This window comes from Carassius carassius, chromosome 50, assembly GCF_963082965.1.
Source record: "Carassius carassius chromosome 50, fCarCar2.1, whole genome shotgun sequence".
NCBI classification, from domain to species: Eukaryota; Metazoa; Chordata; class Actinopteri; order Cypriniformes; family Cyprinidae; genus Carassius; species Carassius carassius.
The window spans coordinates 10,480,352-10,500,121 of record NC_081804.1 but is presented as its reverse complement, the minus strand read 5'-3'; the positions used below and the strand labels follow the sequence as shown (position 1 = coordinate 10,500,121).

Sequence of the window (19,770 nt, the reverse complement as noted above, 5' to 3'; positions counted from 1 at the left end):
AACACGAATATGTATCTTTAAGCTATCCAATAGTTATTAAAAGACATACACAATAAGTGATTATAACATGATAGTCAAATGTGTGGGTTACACATACATGAATATGGAGTGAAGCGATGGACTGATATTCATTTATAGGTCTTTTTGAGTTCATCTTGGTCCATATATATGTAGAAAAGACAGTTTCTGTGTCATTATCTTTTGACAAAGATTTCTGTGGAGACCAGAGGTTCAAAGCCCCCCCCCCCCCCCCACCCTTAGGCATTTCAGTCTGGTTCTGCTAGGTGGGGGAAGTGTTGCATCTCACTTGCCCCAAATTTGACAATCTCTTCTCCGAATTGAAATTGTCAATAATTGTTCTAGTGGTGTTAATGTTGAAAGCTGTTCTGTGAAAGCGTTGGTTGGTTGGTTATCTTGCTTGGGACTTGTGGCACAGAATGTTTTATGACTTCCTGTTGCCTTACTGAGGAATTTGGCTCATGTTTCAACCACAGCCCTGATTGACTCTTTAATTTGTCTGGTTCGAGTCAGATTGGCTACACTGTTAAGTGTCCATCTAGTTAGGATGCTGTCTATGTAGCCAGTAGATGGCAAGACAAGCTCACTAGTTTTTGAAACACAGCTATACTTGGTATACAGTGACAAATACTTAAAGATTTGTAAAAGCTTAAAGGTTTATTGCCCATAGCAAGCTTTCACTGTTAAAATAGCTGCATGTCGCAACAAGGTGTAAAAGTGTCATTGTGAGCTCTCCGAAATGGGTGATCTAGGAGCGTATCTTTAAAAATATCCTCCTGTCACTCCAAAGACTCAGTTTAGAGAGAGAGCAAGATATAGATTTGAATCATTCATGTTTATAACAATCTCAGCAGCTCTTTTTGCATAATTCATTGTCGTGTGCAGAACTAATTTCTGCATGTTACTACTTCAGTAACATACTACACGCTATGTTCTCTTTCACTGCCAAAACAATCATTAGGATTTTATTCTTTGGTACAATCAGCTCATCCAGCATCCTGTTGCTAGTATCCACTATATTTTACTCCTTCTCATAATTCCTTTTACCCTCCAGGAGATGGAAAAAAGAAGCCAATATTGGATTCATTTTTCTATGGCCTTGCCAAGAACCGGAATCTCCATGGATTTCAGACTTTGAGTTCTTGATTCAGAGTTTTCTTCTGATTTGTCTCATGGGTTTCAAGGGATAATTCTGTAATTGTTTACTCATGTTGTTCCAAACTCATTGGATTTTTTACAGCTCATTCCATACAACAACTGGTTATAATACCACACAAAAAAGTGGTCCAACAACATATTGTACAGTATAAAAATGGTTATTCGTTTTGAAATTTCTTAAAGATTATATTTAATTGTTATTATGGTATTAGTGTTTATAAAATGTTAACTTCAAAGTTAGCATGAAATGTAAATTTACCCTTTATATTTTGTAAATGCATGCATAGTGCATAATGCATCATGTATGATTTGTCTATCTATAGGTTTTATTTTAAAAATATAAAAACTATTTTATATTATTTTTTGGAACTACAAGGCCATCTTTTGATCTCATAATTCCTGATCAAAATCTTCAGGTGAAATGACAGACTTTGGTGACGCGTGCTGGACTTCTCCAGCAATTTAGTCTGCTGAAGACCATACTCTTTATTTTTTACAACTGACCGTTCGCAAAGATCCCTTTCGTTACTTTTTTATTTGTCCGACAAGCCATGGTTCTCTCACGCCACACATCATGTTCTCACGCAGGGAAAAATACACAGTGGAGCAAAGAGGACACTGAAAACATGCCAACAGACAAGACAGAGCAGGTTATTTTTTGTATGAAACAATAATTTTTTCAAATATTGTCAATTAATTAAAAAATGAATGTCATATTAAGCCTCAGTCCACGAGGCATGTGAACCAATCTTCTCTTCCTTTTAACTAGTTATAGCACAAAATAAAAAAGAACATAAGTATCTTGTTTCAACCACGGAAGGACGTCATTGCACACCATTTTTCAAGTTCAAGTCTGCCAATGTTAATCTGGTTTGTTTGTCGGACAAAAAGGCAGATTCGGCGTTATGATTGGTCAGATAGTTGAGTTTTTTTTTTTTTTGGTCTTCAACAGCAATTATTTACAGTAGTAGATTTCGTATAATACACGATATTTGAAATATCCAAAGATGAGAACTGACCGAATGCCTGTCTGTCAGGTTACAGTGTGTCTTGAACAGTTGTGTTCGTCGGTTGCTGTCTAAACGCATGTAGAGCATGGCTGTGTGTGTGGGAAGGGTTTGAATAGGGCACTTGCTCACCAAACCGCTGCCTTTGTGCTTGTTACCATCTGTTAGGGCTCGTTGGCTGTTTTTCATAGTGACCACGTTGATAGTCAGGTGAATTTACTCTCACTTACAGGTTGGAGAAGTGGCATGTGGTTTGTTTTTCTCCAGGAAACCTGTGAGGCCATACTTGACATGGAGAATGAGACCTCAGAGTTATGTCAGATTTATTTTTGCCATGCTATTGCATAGACCCAGACCCAGTGGACAAACTGGAAATATGGTGCACTCAAGTTCAAGTAACTGTGGTAGGAGCAAAATGGCTATGTAAGATTTTTTAATTCTACTCCTACAAAATCATGAATAAAGAATGCGCATCAGGATACCATCAGTACAGATGCTGTAGCTATTATGTCCACCATATTTTCTCACCAACACGCAATTCAGAAACTTAATGAAAGTCCAGATTTTCACACTTTTAATCACAACCTTGTGGTGACGTTGCAGTCTTTCCAACTTGACTTGAATGCACCAATATTCGCTAGATAGAGGAGGATTTAAACCTACATCGCCTGCTTGAGCACCATGACACTATGTGCCAATGTGTCATTTTTTTGTTGTTGCTGAAATCAAGTTGCCAAGTGATAGTTCTCTCCTCAGAGCATTTATCAGATTGATGGCGCAAGGTGATAATGCGGTACTGAAATGTGTTACATGCTCTTGACTTTCTCAGACTGTCAAGTACAGTTTCTCTGTCTTCTGTAACATTAGAGAAAGTGACAGCTGAAGACAAACAATTCCCCAAAGTGAGTTTGCTGTGTGTTTTCCACCACTTTCATCCAGTTCTTTCTCTCCGTCTCGGTTGTTCTCTCTCTGGGCATTCTGGTAATAACAGGCCGTCCTGTGCTCCATGGAGAATAGCTACAAGACATTCCCATCTGGGTGCTAATGAACACAGACAACAAACACATTTAGGCTCTATTCAGTTGTCAGAGAATCAACTGAGAATGCTATCTTATTTAATTTTTGAAACTGTGCTTTAATATTTAATGTTTCTAGATAGATAGTTAAAAGATTGATTCACTTACCTTTCTTCATTGAAATAATGACTCTTTGCAAACAGGTTTCCGGAACACTTACCCTGCCTCTCATTGGTCAAACAAACTGAGAGCCACACTCTCCACCATTGGTTGAGCCACTGTTGCTATGTCAGGGTGGTCGGGATTCTTAAACAAACAGCAATGTTTTGATAGTGCCTCAGAGACAAAAATATACAAATGGCTTATTTATAAGCTGGAATAGGAGAAGTTGGGATATGTTTTGATGAAGGTCAGTTACTATTATCAAAGAATCTTTGTTGAGAAGGCCCTGACTCTCAGAAGAAAAATCAGTAGACTCACAAAAGTCTTCATTTAATAGCATTGATGTCTAGGAGAAACAGTTGGGATGTTAAAGAGACCTCTTCTGTATTTCTGTTGTTTAACCCTGCTAATCCTGCTAATTAGATTGCTGGCAGAATTGCATTGTTAATCTAAATGTTCTTTGTGCATTATAATGGCCTGTATTTATTTTAAGTGAGATGTCTTTACATATTCTCGAGCTACAATATAAGCTGCACTGTTTCATATTTAAATAAAGTGTTAATATAGAAAGCTGTTGCACTCTGGGAGTGAACAGAACAAAGCAAACTATGCGCAAGATGTAATATCAAACTAATATTCTCATTACTGCACACAAGGGCTGAGTGTGGGAATGATAACACATCAAATGAGAAAACTGCACTGTTGGTGTACCTCTGGTGCTTGATTTTTATTAAAGTTGTTTGTTTTTAGAGACTGGCTGAGCCATTTTTGGCCTATATATTGAACTTCCGTCTCTCCTAATGCTAGATGTGATTAAATGAACCAAAAGCTTTATCAGCATCCTGTATTCTGGGCTCCCAGCTTAACCCTATAAAGCCTACTGTATCATATTTGATACAATAATAACATCTAAAGGTTCAATAAACTTTTTTTATTAATTATTATTAGTAGTAGTAGTATTTTTCTGATTATTATTCCTTATGTAAGTGTTAAAACCTATTAAATGGCTTGATAAGTGTAGATTTCTTTATTTTGTTGATGTATTTCCTATTGAAACATGAACCATGATTTGCCAGTGAGTAAACATGTCAGATGCAATGAAGGCAGTATCTATATTGATGGTTAATATATTTATTTATTTATTTATTTCATTGACAAAAAACTGAGTTGCATGTACAAAAAACTATTGTATTGTAAAATTACGGTAGAAAATAATTACAATTCAATTTGTAAATTAAATAAAAACATAGAAAGCAAAACACACTTTAAGCATGTTTTATTCATCATGTTTTAGTTTAAAAAAAATATATGTAGAAATAGTACTTTGCCATGTAGCTCTGACAAGGGTTAACTAAAACTGAAACAAAAAAAAATGTAGAAAACAAAATTTAAAAATAAAAAACTATTTCAAAATATTAATAAAAGCTATAGTAAGTGTATGTTACTAAAACAAGAGTGTTGTAGAGTGTTGTATGAAATGATTATATATTTATATACAAATAGAATTTAAGTGATTAAAAAACAAACAACATTAATTTAATCATTTATACATTTTAATGATTAAATAATAAAAATGATTATAATAATACAAATTGATAATAATAAAATCATGGTTGTCATTGGAGAAACAGGAATATAACGGCCTGTTTTGTCCAGCCAATGCTTAACCTCTTGTGTTCAGTAGTCGTCCAATCCTAGCCTCACTAACTACAAGCATAAACATCCCTCCCATTAGCATTTGAAGTGTTGTGTTGGTATTTCTGAGTATCAAGAGTATGTCTGTTTGCACCCTGCCTTATTGTCTTCTCTCGAGGCTGACTCAATACAACATGGCGTCAAAAAGCAATATAAAGAGAGGTTAGTGAGCATGCCCATCCATCACCCTGACAAACAGACAGATATCAGCGAGCTCTGACTGTCTACAGGGGATTCTGCTGTTGGTTTAATGCTCTCACATCAGCTATTTACTGGTAATGCTGATATATTCTGTTTGCAGTGAATACATTGGTACATGTTAAATATAGTAAGTAATGATGATTTCAAAAATACAGAACATACAGTTTAAGTGTTTTGTTGTAACTTGTATTGCATCAGATCTGCAGGATTTTCAGTTGTTCTTTCTATGAGGACTGCAGGTGTTTCAGGTCAGTTGATGGTACCTTCATTTGCAGAATCGGATCAGTTCTGTGTTTTTCAGACTAGATGAGATTTTTTCAAAATTGCATGAATGTTGCTCATGGAAGCATAAAAAAAGTTCAGTAACGTTTTGCATCATGTGATTGTGTTCTAACAAAAGTGTGTGAATGAATTTACAACTTTCATTCAAGTTACATTTCATTTGTATAATGTCCAGTAAGTTTCTGTTGTAAAAACCTAACCTTTGCCAAAAAAAAAATAGGACAAATATTTATATATAAATATTATATGCTATATGTATATTTAGATATTTATTTAATATAAATAGTATATATGTTATACATGTTAAATTTTAGTATAATTTCCAGTTATTATAAGTTTGAAAAGCTCAATTATTTGTAGTGTTTTCTTTTTGCAAAGAAAATGCAGCATTTCAAATGGACAAAATATGTTTATATATAATTATATTATGTTATATATAGAGAGAGAAAGAGAGAGGGATTGATATTTTTATGCAAATAAAATATTTAGAAAAATATTTAATATGCTTAAAAATAAAATTATGCATTTTTTGTAATGTTGCTATGAAAAATTGGGTCTGATATGATGATTATTTTCATGTTATGGTTGATGATTAATAAGTTGTCTGTATAATAAAAAAAAAAATATATATATATATTTATATATTTAGAAGTGCTACAAGTGAATTTAGGCATGTCAAATTAGCGATAACCAATTTGGTGCCGATATTTTGTGCATCAATGATGTTTACATTTGACTGGTTATAAGGTTTATTATAAATGCAGAAGCTATAAAGCTTTATAGATGCTTGAATTGTAATTGTTACACATTGAGGAAAATGGATTTCTGTGGGTAAATGTGTGAGAAAAAGTGTCATCATATCAACCGGAGTGATGCAAGGAGCGGCTGCCCAGTTCTTCCCGACCTTTTTTCCAAACATACTCCATATCCACAGAGATTTAGAAACTGAACATGCATAATATTATGCAGTCTATAAATGTGGCCATGGCAATTAATGGCACCTTAACCTTTCTAAAACACTTCAATGTCTGAAAAAAATATTGGAATAGCAGCTGCAGAAGAAACCCGAGTCAACCTTCCTGCACTGTGAGCGTAGATCACAGGCACAGCGTTATAGGTGTGCGGACGGCTCTTTGCACCTGGTCAGGGTTACGCGAGACGGGCCTCTGGCTGCCCTGTCTCTCTGCCAAACAGCAGTGTGTGTCCACAGCGCTGACAGCAGGACCGTGGGAAAGCGTTTAGCACAAGCGCACAGATCAGACGGGTTCACCTGTCCTATTACAACAGAGCTTTTGTCACTCCTGTAGGCGATGGCAGAGGTTCAAATACATTTAAGCAGTAATAAAAATCATCTCCAGTTTAATATAAGGTGTTGCGGGTGGTTGCTATGTGGTCGCTATGTAAAAGACTTGTTTGTGAGCCATAGTGAAGTTCAGTTGCGGGGGTTCATTTAATTGATCAAACTGGTTCACAGAATGATCAGATTCATTAGATTAGATTCATCTGAATCAAAATGATTATTCAAAATCCTAAATTCTGGGTCACTGGAAAAGTACAAAATAATAAGGTGATACCACTGCTAAACTACAGTAATAATAAAAGAATATTATTTCATGAATTTATTCTTTAACAGATATATGGTTTCATAATGAAGAAAAAGCATAATCAATTTTTTCTAATTTTTTTTATACATTTTTATTGACAGCAATAATATTAATAATAATAATATATTAACAAAACTGCTTCACTGCTTAACTTTTTGAAAAATATTTAAAATATGAATTATAACTTTTTTTTACTTTGAAAAATCTTTCAACTTTTTTAACATTAATTGAAGGAATTATTATTTTTTTCTTCTTAATGATATCTGGTATCATAATACAGAAATAATCTTCATTAAAAGAATACCTTTTTTTAATTACTACTACTACTAAAAATGATATAATGCCATTAATAATAATATTTAACAAAACTACTTTATTACATTTTTAGTAGTTTACACCTCAAAATTATTTGAAAAATATTTCAATTATTAAATGTAATTTTTACTTTGAAATATCTTAAAAAACAATTGATTTAAGATCTTTTTGAAATGATTAAGTAATGTACTATACAACCTTATATTTTATTGCCTTAACGTTTGGCCCATTTAAAAAATAATTGTATATTTAAATGATCATTTAACAGTAATTAAATGGAAAACAAAAAAAGTGTTAATTAGATTTTTAAAAATCTTTTTCATGTTAATAACAATTTGTCAAGTGGCCATAATTACCCATTTTATCCTTAGAAATCGCACAAAATATCCTTTAATATATTTCAGTATTGATATAGATATTAACCGTTATCATTCATGTCTCTGCCATTCTTGCAGCGTCTCTGCTGGATTGAGGACGGATGCTGTGTGTTTGTTTCAGTGTGTATTAATGCACATCACTGACAGGCAGCGAGCTCAGCAACACATCCCGTCTTTAAAAGCTGACACGGCTGTTTCGGCAGCCTGCTTAACCTCTGAGCAGTGTCAGAACTCTGCCAGGTTTTGTTTATCCATACAAGTATTTATTTATTTCCATGTCAGTATATTTCCTAACCCACTTGATATTCAAATGATCACTTCAACTGAACATATTGTGCATAAAAAATATACGTATATGAATGCAAAAGTAGTTGATACTGTAGGTTGAGTCTGTGTGCTCCTGTGTGGAGAGATCTTGTACTTGTTATGTAACTTATGCTTAGGGATGTGACTCGGGGTTTATTTTAAGAAAGCAATGAGATAATGTTAGAAGTGTAGCTCTTAGCATAGTAGGATCTATATTTTAAGGAACTGTTTTGAGTGCTGGGTTGTTTGTTTATTTAGAAGTGTATTGAGAATGGCTTTGATATCCCCGTTTCTGAATTCTGTCAGTATTGAATGTAATGTTGATATCACTTCGCCCACCGGTCCGAAAGATGGTTTCCATCTCTCCCGTGCAAAGTTTTGTGAAGACAGATGGATTTATCACATTACGTGCGGTATGTCAGAGCTCTTGCTTTACTCATGAGTCATACACTTTTTTTACTTATTGTTTGCTTTTTTTGCTTTTTCTCAGTGCTGGCAAATTTTCGAGGAATGGTTCAACATGGACTCCCGCTGGAGATCGGCGACACGGTGCAGATTTTGGAGAAATGTGAAGGTAGCTGAGTCAACCTCTTTAGAGCTGTAGATCCTCAGTTCCTCAGACTGATTCTGTTAAATGTATTTGTTGAGATGCAGTCAGTTGGGCATGGTTTATAACACTGCTCTGTTCAATAGTTGTTTTTTTTCACTTTTTACACTGATCACTACTTGTATATTTTCTATAATAGCATAGGGTGCACCACATTCTTAAAGTTTTAACGGTTAGAAATGTTTGATACACTTTGCTGTTGTGTGCGATTATTACATATGTCATTTTGCAGGATGGTACAGAGGATTCATCATAAAGAATCCAAACGTAAAGGTGAGAACAATCCTACGTTGCTTAATGTTTGACTACATAATCATGCAAAATTGAATCGATTCTGATATTTCTGTCAGTTTTTTTTCTGTTTATCTGTATCACCTTCCTCTGCTTTGACTCTCAGCACATTTATGTACAGATGGTAGTTTGTTTGTGTGTTTTACATGCAGTAATTGGCTCATTAAATAACTTTGTTGTTTCTCCCAGGGAATATTCCCAAGCTCCTATATTCACCTCAAGAATGCCCACGTCAAGAACAAAGGGTACGAGTCCATGAAAACAAAAAATGTAATGTATATATTTATGTATGAATAAAACACATATCTGAGACAATTAAGCCATACTTAAAGATATCAATCTAAAATGTTATTGCATTAGATAATGGATGACATATTGATCAAAGTGGCATTTATTTTAAAGAAAGACAGTTTTGAATGTTAAATCAGGTAAAATAGGTTTGATCCCAGGAACTGGTGACCCATGAATGGATGGCTAATGAAATCTCACCTTTGACCTGCCACCAGCGCCCTTGAGAAAAACACTGAACTGCTATAGGGGCCATCCTTGTGCGTCAGATACAATGCATTTGCAAAATGACATATCTGCTCTATTGAAGTGACAGGAGCCTTCACTATCTCACAAGCCATTGCAAGTATATTTGCAGACATGTCCTCATGAGTCAGTGTTACTCCTCAGGGTCATGCGAGGTCACTGTTCTTCATCCTGGACTCGTTCAGATGTGTGTGTGTGTATGTGTGACTGTGTGTTTGTGTGTCTTGCCCTCTAGGCAGTTTGAGACGGTCATTCCCACCGAGGACTCGGTCATTACAGAGATAACTATGACCTTGAGAGACTGGGGCACGATGTGGAAACAGCTCTACATGGTAAATATCACTCTTTGTGTTTGCTATTGCTATATAACAAATGCTATTGCTTTAATTTTGATTGCTATTGCTATTGATTTCATTTGTAATTTTATATATTTTTTTTTATCAGTCTTGACAATGATATGTGAGTTAATCAGAAATAAATATTTTTACATTCCAAGCCTATGGAAAAGCTAGAAATATGATGGAATTTTTAAATTGTGGTCTCCAGGCCTGAAGAAATCTTCCATTTTTTTTAACTTTTTGTAAAAAATTGACTGGGAACCCTGCATTTTCCAAAACTGTATTTTGCATTATTAACTAAAAATAAATAAATATTACTGCTTAAAAAGTTTGGGGTCAGAACAATTTCTTTAAAAAAAATAAATTAATTAATGCTTTTATTTAGCAAGGTAGCATTAAATTGATCAAAATTACAGTAAAGACTTTTATAAGGAATGCGACAGCTGAAACCCATGTCTTGCATACGTCTGTGCGTAGTGGTTCTTGAAGCACTGACTCCAGCTGCCGTCCACTCTTTGTGAATCTCCCCCACATTTTTGAATGGATTTTGTTTCACAATCCTCTCCAGGGTGCGGTTATCCCCATTGCTTGTACACTTTTTTTCTACCACATCTTTTCCTTCCCTTCGCCTCTCTATTAATGTGCTTGGACACAGAGCTCTGTGAACAGCCAGCCTCTTTTGCAATGACCTTTTGTGTCTCGCCCTCTTTGTGCAAGGTGTCAATGGTCATCTTTTGGACAACTGTCAAGTTAGCAGTCTTCCCCATGATTGTGTAGCCTACAGAACTAGACTGAGAGACCATTTAAAGGCTTTGCAGGTGTTTTGAGTTAATTAGTTGATTAGAGTGTGACACCAGGTGTCTTCAATATTGAACCTTTTCACAATATTAAAATTTTCTGAGATACTGAATTTGGGATTTTCCTTAGTTGTCAGTTATAATCATCAAAATTAAAAGACATAAACATTTGAAATATATCAGTCTGTGTGTAATGAATGAATATAATATACAAGTTTCACTTTTTGAATGGAATTAGTGAAATAAATCAACTTTTTGATGATATTCTAATTATATGACCAGCACCTGTACATTCTACATTTATTTTGCTTATTAATAATATTAGTGTTGTTGCTGTTGATGCTTTTTATAAATAAAATGTTTTTTGTTCTTGAAATATAAAGATTAAATTTAACATGAATGTCTAATTTTCTACACTTAAAAAAAGATGAAAGAGAAAAAACAAAAGTGAAGTATGTTGTTACTTTATAACAGTAAATCAATATCAGTTCTGCATATCAAGCACATAAACATGCAAATAATTGCTATCAATATCGGTCGATCACATTTTTTTTGCGTGTGTGTACTATTCACCACTGATGTAAAAGTTGTTACATGACAGTTACAAAAAAATTGTCAAGGTTAGTATCTCTTTATTTTTTTTGATTGATTGATTCATGCAATTTTACATTGTGATTGTTTTTAACCATTGCATGGTAAAAAAGAAAAAAAAGTTGGCCGTAATTTGGTTTAATTTAATTTTTTTCATTTAGTGCTTGGTAAGTATAAATAAATAAGATTTGAAAACGGTTTCTGCCAAAACAGTTTTTTTAAGTGCTAATTTAATTTGAAAAATATAAACATACTTTCTCTGTCACCCACTCGTGTTCTTCCTGTCTCTTTCAGAGAAATGAAGGGGATCTTTTTCACAGACTGTGGCACGTGATGAATGAGATATTGGAGCTGCGGCAGCAGGTTCTGGTGGGCCACCTCACTCACGATCGCTTGAGTGACATCAAACAGCACGTCACGGCACGACTGGACTGGGGAAATGAGTGAGTTATACATTTAGTGTACTGGTTCTTCTGAAATCAATCAGTTTGATTCATTTATGCCATTTGAGTTGGGCTTTCCTGTCTTTGCCACATTGTTTTTTTTCATGTTTTGTGCAGTACACATAAAAACAGTGGGTGGAACGCAGTGGTTGGGACGGTGATGATGAACTGCCGGCAAATGCTGGCCAATCTGTCAGCCATGTGTTTGAATGTTTATATGTGGTTTTTCTCTATAAAAAAATAAGTCGCAGATGGTAGTAATGAGTGGGACGTGTTACGTATAGATTTTTTGTGTCTTTCAGTATATAGTCGTTGTTTGGAGGCTTTAAAATGAAATTGATTATTCACACATTAGATTTGCTTTGTGAAGGTTACTGCAGATTGTTCTCTGAAAATTATTTGGGTTTTTGTTGTATATAGGAACCTTTGAGTTCCAAAATGTGGAAGGAATCATGGAATCCAGTCATAATGATGGAATTTACTGTGTAAAGTGTTTTTTTTTTTGCTAAATTTGGATGAATAAAACAAAATTCAAGGTGATATTTATATGAAATTTTAAGGAATATCACACAAAATCATATTATTTTACGTCCATGTTTTGATTTTATAACCTCTGTTGTGCAGCACTTTATTTGCCAAAAATGAGAGAAATCAAAAATTAAAGAAATATTTCCAATTTCATTGATTACATTTTATAAGACTAATTAAACTTTCTAAGTTTTTTGATAATAAATGTGTATACATTTATATATTTGTATATTGTGTGTGTAAAACTAAAATGGTAAACACAGTATTTTAGAAAAATTAAAACATTAAATTAGCTATCATTTGTGAATTGTTTCAGAAATTATTACATTGTTGAAGTTTTATGACTTCAGTTGATTAGACATCGAATAAAATGTAATAAAACCATTAAAACATAATAAATAAATAAAAAACAGAAAACATGGAATTTGGGAAAAAATAAAATGGAATTTGGGGGGAAAAATAAATTTCATAAAGCCCGATATTAATAACAACAAAGACAAAAACTGTTGGTTAAATAAAAAACAATTAAATAATTTGTAAAATAAAATAATGACAGCAAAATAAACATAAATTTGTGGTACACATTTAAAGGGTTAGTTCATCGAAAAATCATAATTATGTTATTAATAACTCACCCTCATGTCGTTCCAAACCCGTAAGACCTCCGTTCATCTTCAGAACACAGTTTAAGATATTTTAGATTTAGTCCGAGAGCTCTCAGTCCCTCCATTGAAGCTGTGTGTACGGTATACTGTCCATGTCCAGAAAGGTAAGAAAAACATCATCAAAGTAGTCCATGTGACATCAGAGGGTCAGTTAAAAAAATTTTTGAAGCATAGAAAATACATTTTGGTCCAAAAATAACAAAAATTACGAATTTATTCAGCATTGTCTTCTCTTCCGTGTCTGTTGTGAAGGTTCAAAACAAAGCAGTTTGTCATATCCGGTTCGCGAACGAATCATTCGATGTAACCGGATCTTTTTGAACCAGTTCACCAAATCGAACTGAATCATTTTAAACTGTTCGCGTCTCCCATAAGCATTAATCCACAAATGACTTAAGCTGTTAACTTTTTTCATGTGGCTGACACCCCCTCTGAGCTAAAACAAACCAATCTCCCGGAGTAATTCATTTACTCAAACAGTACACTGACTGAACTGCTGTGAAGAGAGAACAGAAGATGAACACCGAGCCGAGCCAGATAACGAACAAAAGATTGACTCGTTCTCAATCCTGTATTTTGTAACATTATTTAATATAAATATGTTTATAAAAACAAAATGCAAAAAAATATAAGAACCATAGTGAGATTTGATGGGTAGAATCAAAATGTGTTTTTGTGTATGACAGACAGCTGGGTTTGGATTTGGTGCCCAGGAGGGACTTCAGCATGGTGGACCCTGATGAGATCAGCATCACAGAGCTGTATCGGCTGGTGGGTAGTCATACATTCACGCTCACGTACACGCATACACACGCACGCACATTCGTATTACCCATGAGTCACCTCACCTCCCTCCTCTGCCACCCTTATTCTTTGCTGTGTTACTATGGCAACTGCAGCTCGACCTGACGCTAAGGCTCTCTCTCAAATGCTTCGTCCTCTGTTTCAACAAAGAGACACACACACACCTCCAGTCGCCTGTGCATAGGGAAATGATAGTAATTAAGGACAATAGAGAAATGCTAAATGGCGCATTAACAGGCTGTTTGCAAACTGCAGAGACACTTCATGCATGCAGTTTCCTGCCCTTATAATTTGGCATGCACACAGCATCATTGGCACAATTGGTACATTGGTACAACAGTAGCTGCCTACTGCAGACATAAGCAGCTGCCTACTAAGGGAACACCCCAACTGACATGGAACTGATATGGAATTTTTTTTTAATTCCAATTAATTAAATATTTTATTAAATATTTTTTTGTTTTATTAGATTTTTTTTTCTTTATTAAATTTTTTATTTACTAATAATTTTTGTACTTAAAATTAATATTCTTTAATTTAATTGTTTTAAATACATTACTGCTGTTTTATAACTATACTGCTCATTAAATATACATAGCACACACATTTTTTATTAGATTTTGTTATTAATTATTATTTTATTTATTTTGATCATTTTTGATAGTATAAATATATATATATATATATATATATATATATATATATATATATATATATATATATATATATATATATATATATATATATATAGTAGATTTAATTTAAATACTGTTGTTTTATAACTATACATCTCAGTATTAAATATACATAGCACAAACAAATTTGGGATAAAATAGTCAGTTATAAAATAGTCAGAAAATATAATAGTTTTGCATTTTTATTTATTATTAATGTTTTAATTATTTTTATAGCACTGAATGAATAATAGTGTATATATATATATATATATATATGTGTGTGTGTGTGTTTAAATCTTAGATAATTGCATTATGGAATTGCATTCTCTGCATTATAATTCGGTCAGAACAAAAGCAACTTAGTAGGCAGAATTATTAAGCTCACTAGATTTTTGAAAGACAGCTAGTGAGACATTATCAATATAGTCTGAATTCACCAAATTCTCTGCCTTTTTCTCTCAGCTGCAGGCCTGACCACACGTGTCCCAGTTTCCACTGGTCCATGGGTGGGCAGAGGTGTGGGGATAGGGGTTAAAAGAAGGAAGGATAGAAACAAAAGAGAACAAGATGTGGGTGTGGATATACTAGATTAGAGCGAGTGTTTAAAGAGAGGTTAGTAGGAAGTGAGGGCAGAGCAGGGCGCAAGCAAAATAAAACATAAAATTTACCAAACACCAATTTAGCGTCCCTAGGGTTAAGGATCTTTCTTTTCAGAAGGACACAGGAAGGGTCTAAATCTTAAAGATGAAACCACAGTGCTGGGCGCAGTTTAAATTATCTGTTATTACATTATCTAATGGAATAATGTACTTAGTTATAATTTGATGTGGTTTATAGCGAATAAATACATACAGGCAGTATTGCATGATTTTTATTTATGTATTTTTACACACAAATACAGTATGTGCTGCTAGTGGTGGTTAGATGGGCTGCTGTTAGAAAATTTGGAGTGATCTTGTTGTAAATGCCTTATATTATATGTTGGGTTGTTTTGAATAGATGGAGAGACGTCATCGAAGACGTGAGGCTCCCCCGCAGGCCAGTATGCACCACCTGTTCCTTCAGATGAAGAGCATGATGAGTTCAAACCTGGGGGAGGAGCTGGAAGTCTTCTACTTTGTCTATGACAGCAGGGAAATGCGACCAATCAGGTGCCATCTCTGACCTTAGACACCCAATTTCAAGTGTTAAACTGACTGAAGTGTGATTTAAATCACACAAAATGAAGAATCTGTCATTATTTAATCACTCCTACGTCGTTTAAACCTGTATGGCATTCTTTTTTTTAGTAGACACAAAGATATTTAGAAAAAACATCTTCCATGCAATGAAAGCAAGTGGGGTCCAGTGTTGTCTTGTTTTCATTGTTTGAATAATTTCTTGCATACTTAAATACATTGTTGTAAACCATTTGATTTTGGTTATCAAAAAGGTTATAAGTTTAAATGGAATAAAAGGCTGTCATGTTGACTACTCACTAAGTTGTCCGTCAGATCCGGCAATGAAGACCCCCAAAAAACTTCAATCTAGCCACGATTTCATTAATTATGAATCGCTATATTCCTTCTAGCTGTCTGAAAGATGTCTCCAACCCCAACCAGTCATCCGTCAGTGCATTTACCTTGAGTATATATGTATGATGGGATCAGACTATTACGTTGATCGCGGCACTATTGGGAACTAATATCTTAAATTAAATTCGGCTGTGACGTCATTGCATACGTTTACAGCTCTCCATCCTACATACATCAGCCTGAGGGATGTTTCAAATCCATGACGGAACTACGGCCTTGATGTGTTTGTTGAATTTTTCATTGGTTTTTGTCTCTCTTTCTCTCTTTCCTTCTCTCTCGGCGCCCATGTTAGGGGGTGTTCTGTTCAGGCACCCCTTCTCGTTGTAAATTATTCAGAACGAGTGATGCCCCAGGGCTCTTAGTGAAAGTGAAGGAGAATCGAGGAGATACCGAGCCTCAATGGGCCTCTCCTTGTAATTACCTAGCTCTAGTGTCAGAGGAGACACTACACACCAGTCTTACTGTGTTTCCTTATGGTTCATGGTGTGTCTGTGATGAACTTGACCATCTCTCTTTCTGTCTGTGCAGTGAGAGGTTCTTTGTGCGCCTCAATAAGCAAGGGCTACCAAAGTCTCCAGAGAAGACTGAGAGGCAGTGTACACTCTTTGTTGTAAGTTTGGACCTTTTCAGCGTGCACCAAGGGCATGTCCTTGGTCCTTTTTGAAGGCATTGAATAAATCTGGTGCTGGTGTTGATAAATAGTTTCCTAAGTGGAACACATATCCTTGACTGAAAATATACAAAATATTTTAGTTTTTTTAGTTTTTTCATTTAAAAGTTTTAAATTTAAATGCGAAGAAATTTTTTTTATACAATCTTGAGCAGGAATTTTTGAAGAATATAAAATAATGAAATTTTAGATGTTTGTTTTAGCAACAGTTAGCATTTGTAAATATCTTGAGTAGGACTGTAATGGGGGTAGAATTATTGCATTATTACAAATAAATAGATTATGATCCACAAATTAATGTAAAGCGATTAACAAAAACATATTCACAAAAATAAATGGAATGAGATCCACAAATAAATCTTTGAGTTTCACAAACATGAATTAAATTAGATATATATTTTTATTCTTCAAGCACACCTTTGCCTGGCATTTATTTGTGAATCGCGTCCTTTTGCATTTGTAGATCGCTGCGTGCATTTGTGGATTTTGGGACAATTTTAAAGTCAAGACGCACACCAATCCACAAATGTATGGACTCCACCCACCGTCTACTCAAGCCAATGATATAACCGCTACCCTTGCTAACCAATCGTAGCACGTTCTCGCTATTAACCAATTACATTTTGTTTTACAATCAGGGTGGGAGCAGATTCATTCTAGGGTTTTTTATATTTCCATCAAGATCAGTGAATGAGGATAAACTCAGGATTATACACAATTTATGATCATTCACAGATCCCGAACATCATCAGTAATACCCCTCCCGACGCGTCCAAAGCAAATAGAAATCTATTGCGATGCTGTTTACACTGGACGAGGCGTGACACGATGAAGGACAAATGATTTGCACATTTGCTTTGATGCATCCAGCTGCAGTTATAGCTGTTGCAGCACAGCGGGACAGCAAGCAGAGACATGAAGTAAGACATGGCATGGCTTTTATTTAGCCTTTTAAAGCTCAATCACGGTAACAAATATAGGGCATAATAACACATATACCGGTAATATTAATTATAGGCCAAAATGACCATCTGGGAACTGTCACTGCAGCATGTAGTACTGGAGTTTTGCAAGTGGACAATGTAAATACAAACCTAGTTTGGATGCTGTTAAGTAACTTTTACAACCAAACTAGTAAGTCTGATACATATGAAATATTTCTTGCGTGATCAATTGTTTTAACCAATAAATATCTCTTGTCTTACATTTATATCCATTTATTTTCAACACAACTGCATCACATTTAAAAAAGAACCAACCTATATTTTTTCCTCCCCAAACAATGGTAATAACTTTGTAATACTTTTAATTAATGTTTGAAATTATTATTTCTAGTGCTATATACATCGTTAGATCCACATAGCTGCTCATATCCATATCCATCTCATCCAAACTGCTTCACTGAAAAACTGGAAAAGCTGGCTGTTGTGTGACGCAATTTAACCGATTACACAAACGCGCATGTTTATCAAGAGGTTGAATCCAGTAATTTATTAGTCAGTTACTTATTACGCTTTTCTTTCCATCTTCAATGAAGCTTCCATAACACGCTTGTAACCAGTATAGCATTGTTCCCATAGCCGAAAATTTTAAAGTGCTGTTTCTCTACCATTTTCAAAGGCATGTAAAATATACTGTGGGATGGCTTGGCACACAGTCTAATGATCTAACAAAATCAAATTTTTTACATCTTTTACCATATAAATTTTTATGACCCCTTATATTTCCTATTTGAGCCAATGCATATTATGAATGAAGATATTTCAGGAAGAGACCGCCCTTTTTGTAATGCAAAATGTGATTGGTTATAGCGAGAACGTGCTATGATTGGTGGGTGGAGTCCATGCATTTGTGGATTGTCAGCTTCTTGATGCTAGAAATGTTTCAGCATCCACAAATGCACAGCCAGCGATCCACAGATGCGTGCAATGATCTACAAATGTACAGGACGTGATTCACAAATGAATGGCAGGCAAAGTTGTGTTTGTAACATAAAAATGTATTTTAAAAATGTTCATTATTTATGGATCTCATTCTATTTATTTGTCTATGTAAATTGTTTTTGTAAATCTCTTTACATTTATTTGTGGATCATGATCTATTTATTTGGAATAATGCAACAATTCTTCCCCCAAAGACTGTAAGTTGATTAAGAATTGTAATCAAATTAATCATATGAATTGCTGAGTTATTAATCACATTAATTTCAATTTATCACATTTATCACTATTTGGGGTGAAAAGCCCCAAAATTTAGATTCCATTTTGTGGCAAACGAGTAGATCATTGAAAAAAGTGGCTTTGGATGTCAAAATATTGTTTTGTCTTGCTGTTTATCAGGATTTCAGGAAATCCTTTGTTTTTTGTTTGTTCTTTTTTTTGTTGTTGTTTTGTTTGTTGTTTGTTAGTTCATTTGTTTTTTTGTTTGTTCTTTTTTTTGTTCTTTTGTTTGTTGTTTGTTAGTTCAGTTGTTTTTTTGTTTTGTTTTGTTAGATCTTAAATTTTTAGTTTTTCTATTTTTTTGTTTATTTTGCTGTTCTTTTTATTTTATTTTTATTTTGTTGCATTTTATTGGATTGCATTGTTTTTGTTTATTTAGTGGCAATAAATGAATGTCAAATCAACATTTTTATTTAATCTTTTAAATAGTTACTTTTAAACAGCGTATGTTTAGAGAAATGTTTGGTGCATGGAATCTAGTAAATATTGCTCAATAAAAAAATTTGTCTTTTTTTTTAAGGATTTGGGAAGTAGCGATCTTCGCAAAGATGTGTATGTTGTAGCTCATATTTTTAGAATAGGTAAGAGCTGTTGGATGCACATTAATTTTCTCGCCGTGTGACCTGTCATAACGCCTTAATGAGCCTGTCATAGGTGTCATATGGAATTCACAATTTCATAATAGTGCACTGCATAGTGCTTTTATTCACAGATTATGTCAAATGTATAAGTCAGTAGTTGTGGTAGCATTATATGGGCTGAATGACAGGCCACTTCAAGTCAGTTGTGACCAAGATGGTGTCTTTGTCTGTAAACGTCACCTTTGTGTCTGTGGTAGCTACATGCATGATCTGCACTGGTACAGTTTCTGTGATGTTGCAGTATAGATTA

The 19,770-nt window shown here is 34.3% G+C and overlaps 1 protein-coding gene across 2 annotated transcripts in view; it reads left to right on the top strand.

Moving 5' to 3' along the window:
- LOC132133392 (dedicator of cytokinesis protein 4-like) overlaps positions 1 to 19,770 on the top strand; it is a 73,038-nt gene that overhangs the window by 3,851 nt on the left and 49,417 nt on the right. Inside the window, exons 2-10 of one of the 2 annotated variants that reach the window (XM_059546184.1) lie at positions 8,632 to 8,715; positions 8,981 to 9,021; positions 9,229 to 9,284; positions 9,809 to 9,905; positions 11,594 to 11,742; positions 13,622 to 13,706; positions 15,416 to 15,567; positions 16,519 to 16,600; positions 19,400 to 19,460. In XM_059546184.1, the coding sequence (XP_059402167.1) occupies positions 8,632 to 8,715; positions 8,981 to 9,021; positions 9,229 to 9,284; positions 9,809 to 9,905; positions 11,594 to 11,742; positions 13,622 to 13,706; positions 15,416 to 15,567; positions 16,519 to 16,600; positions 19,400 to 19,460 (807 nt within the window). Of the gene's footprint in view, positions 1 to 8,631; positions 8,716 to 8,980; positions 9,022 to 9,228; positions 9,285 to 9,808; positions 9,906 to 11,593; positions 11,743 to 13,621; positions 13,707 to 15,415; positions 15,568 to 16,518; positions 16,601 to 19,399; positions 19,461 to 19,770 lie in introns of those variants that run through there. The other variant, XM_059546185.1, reaches the window with a different exon arrangement.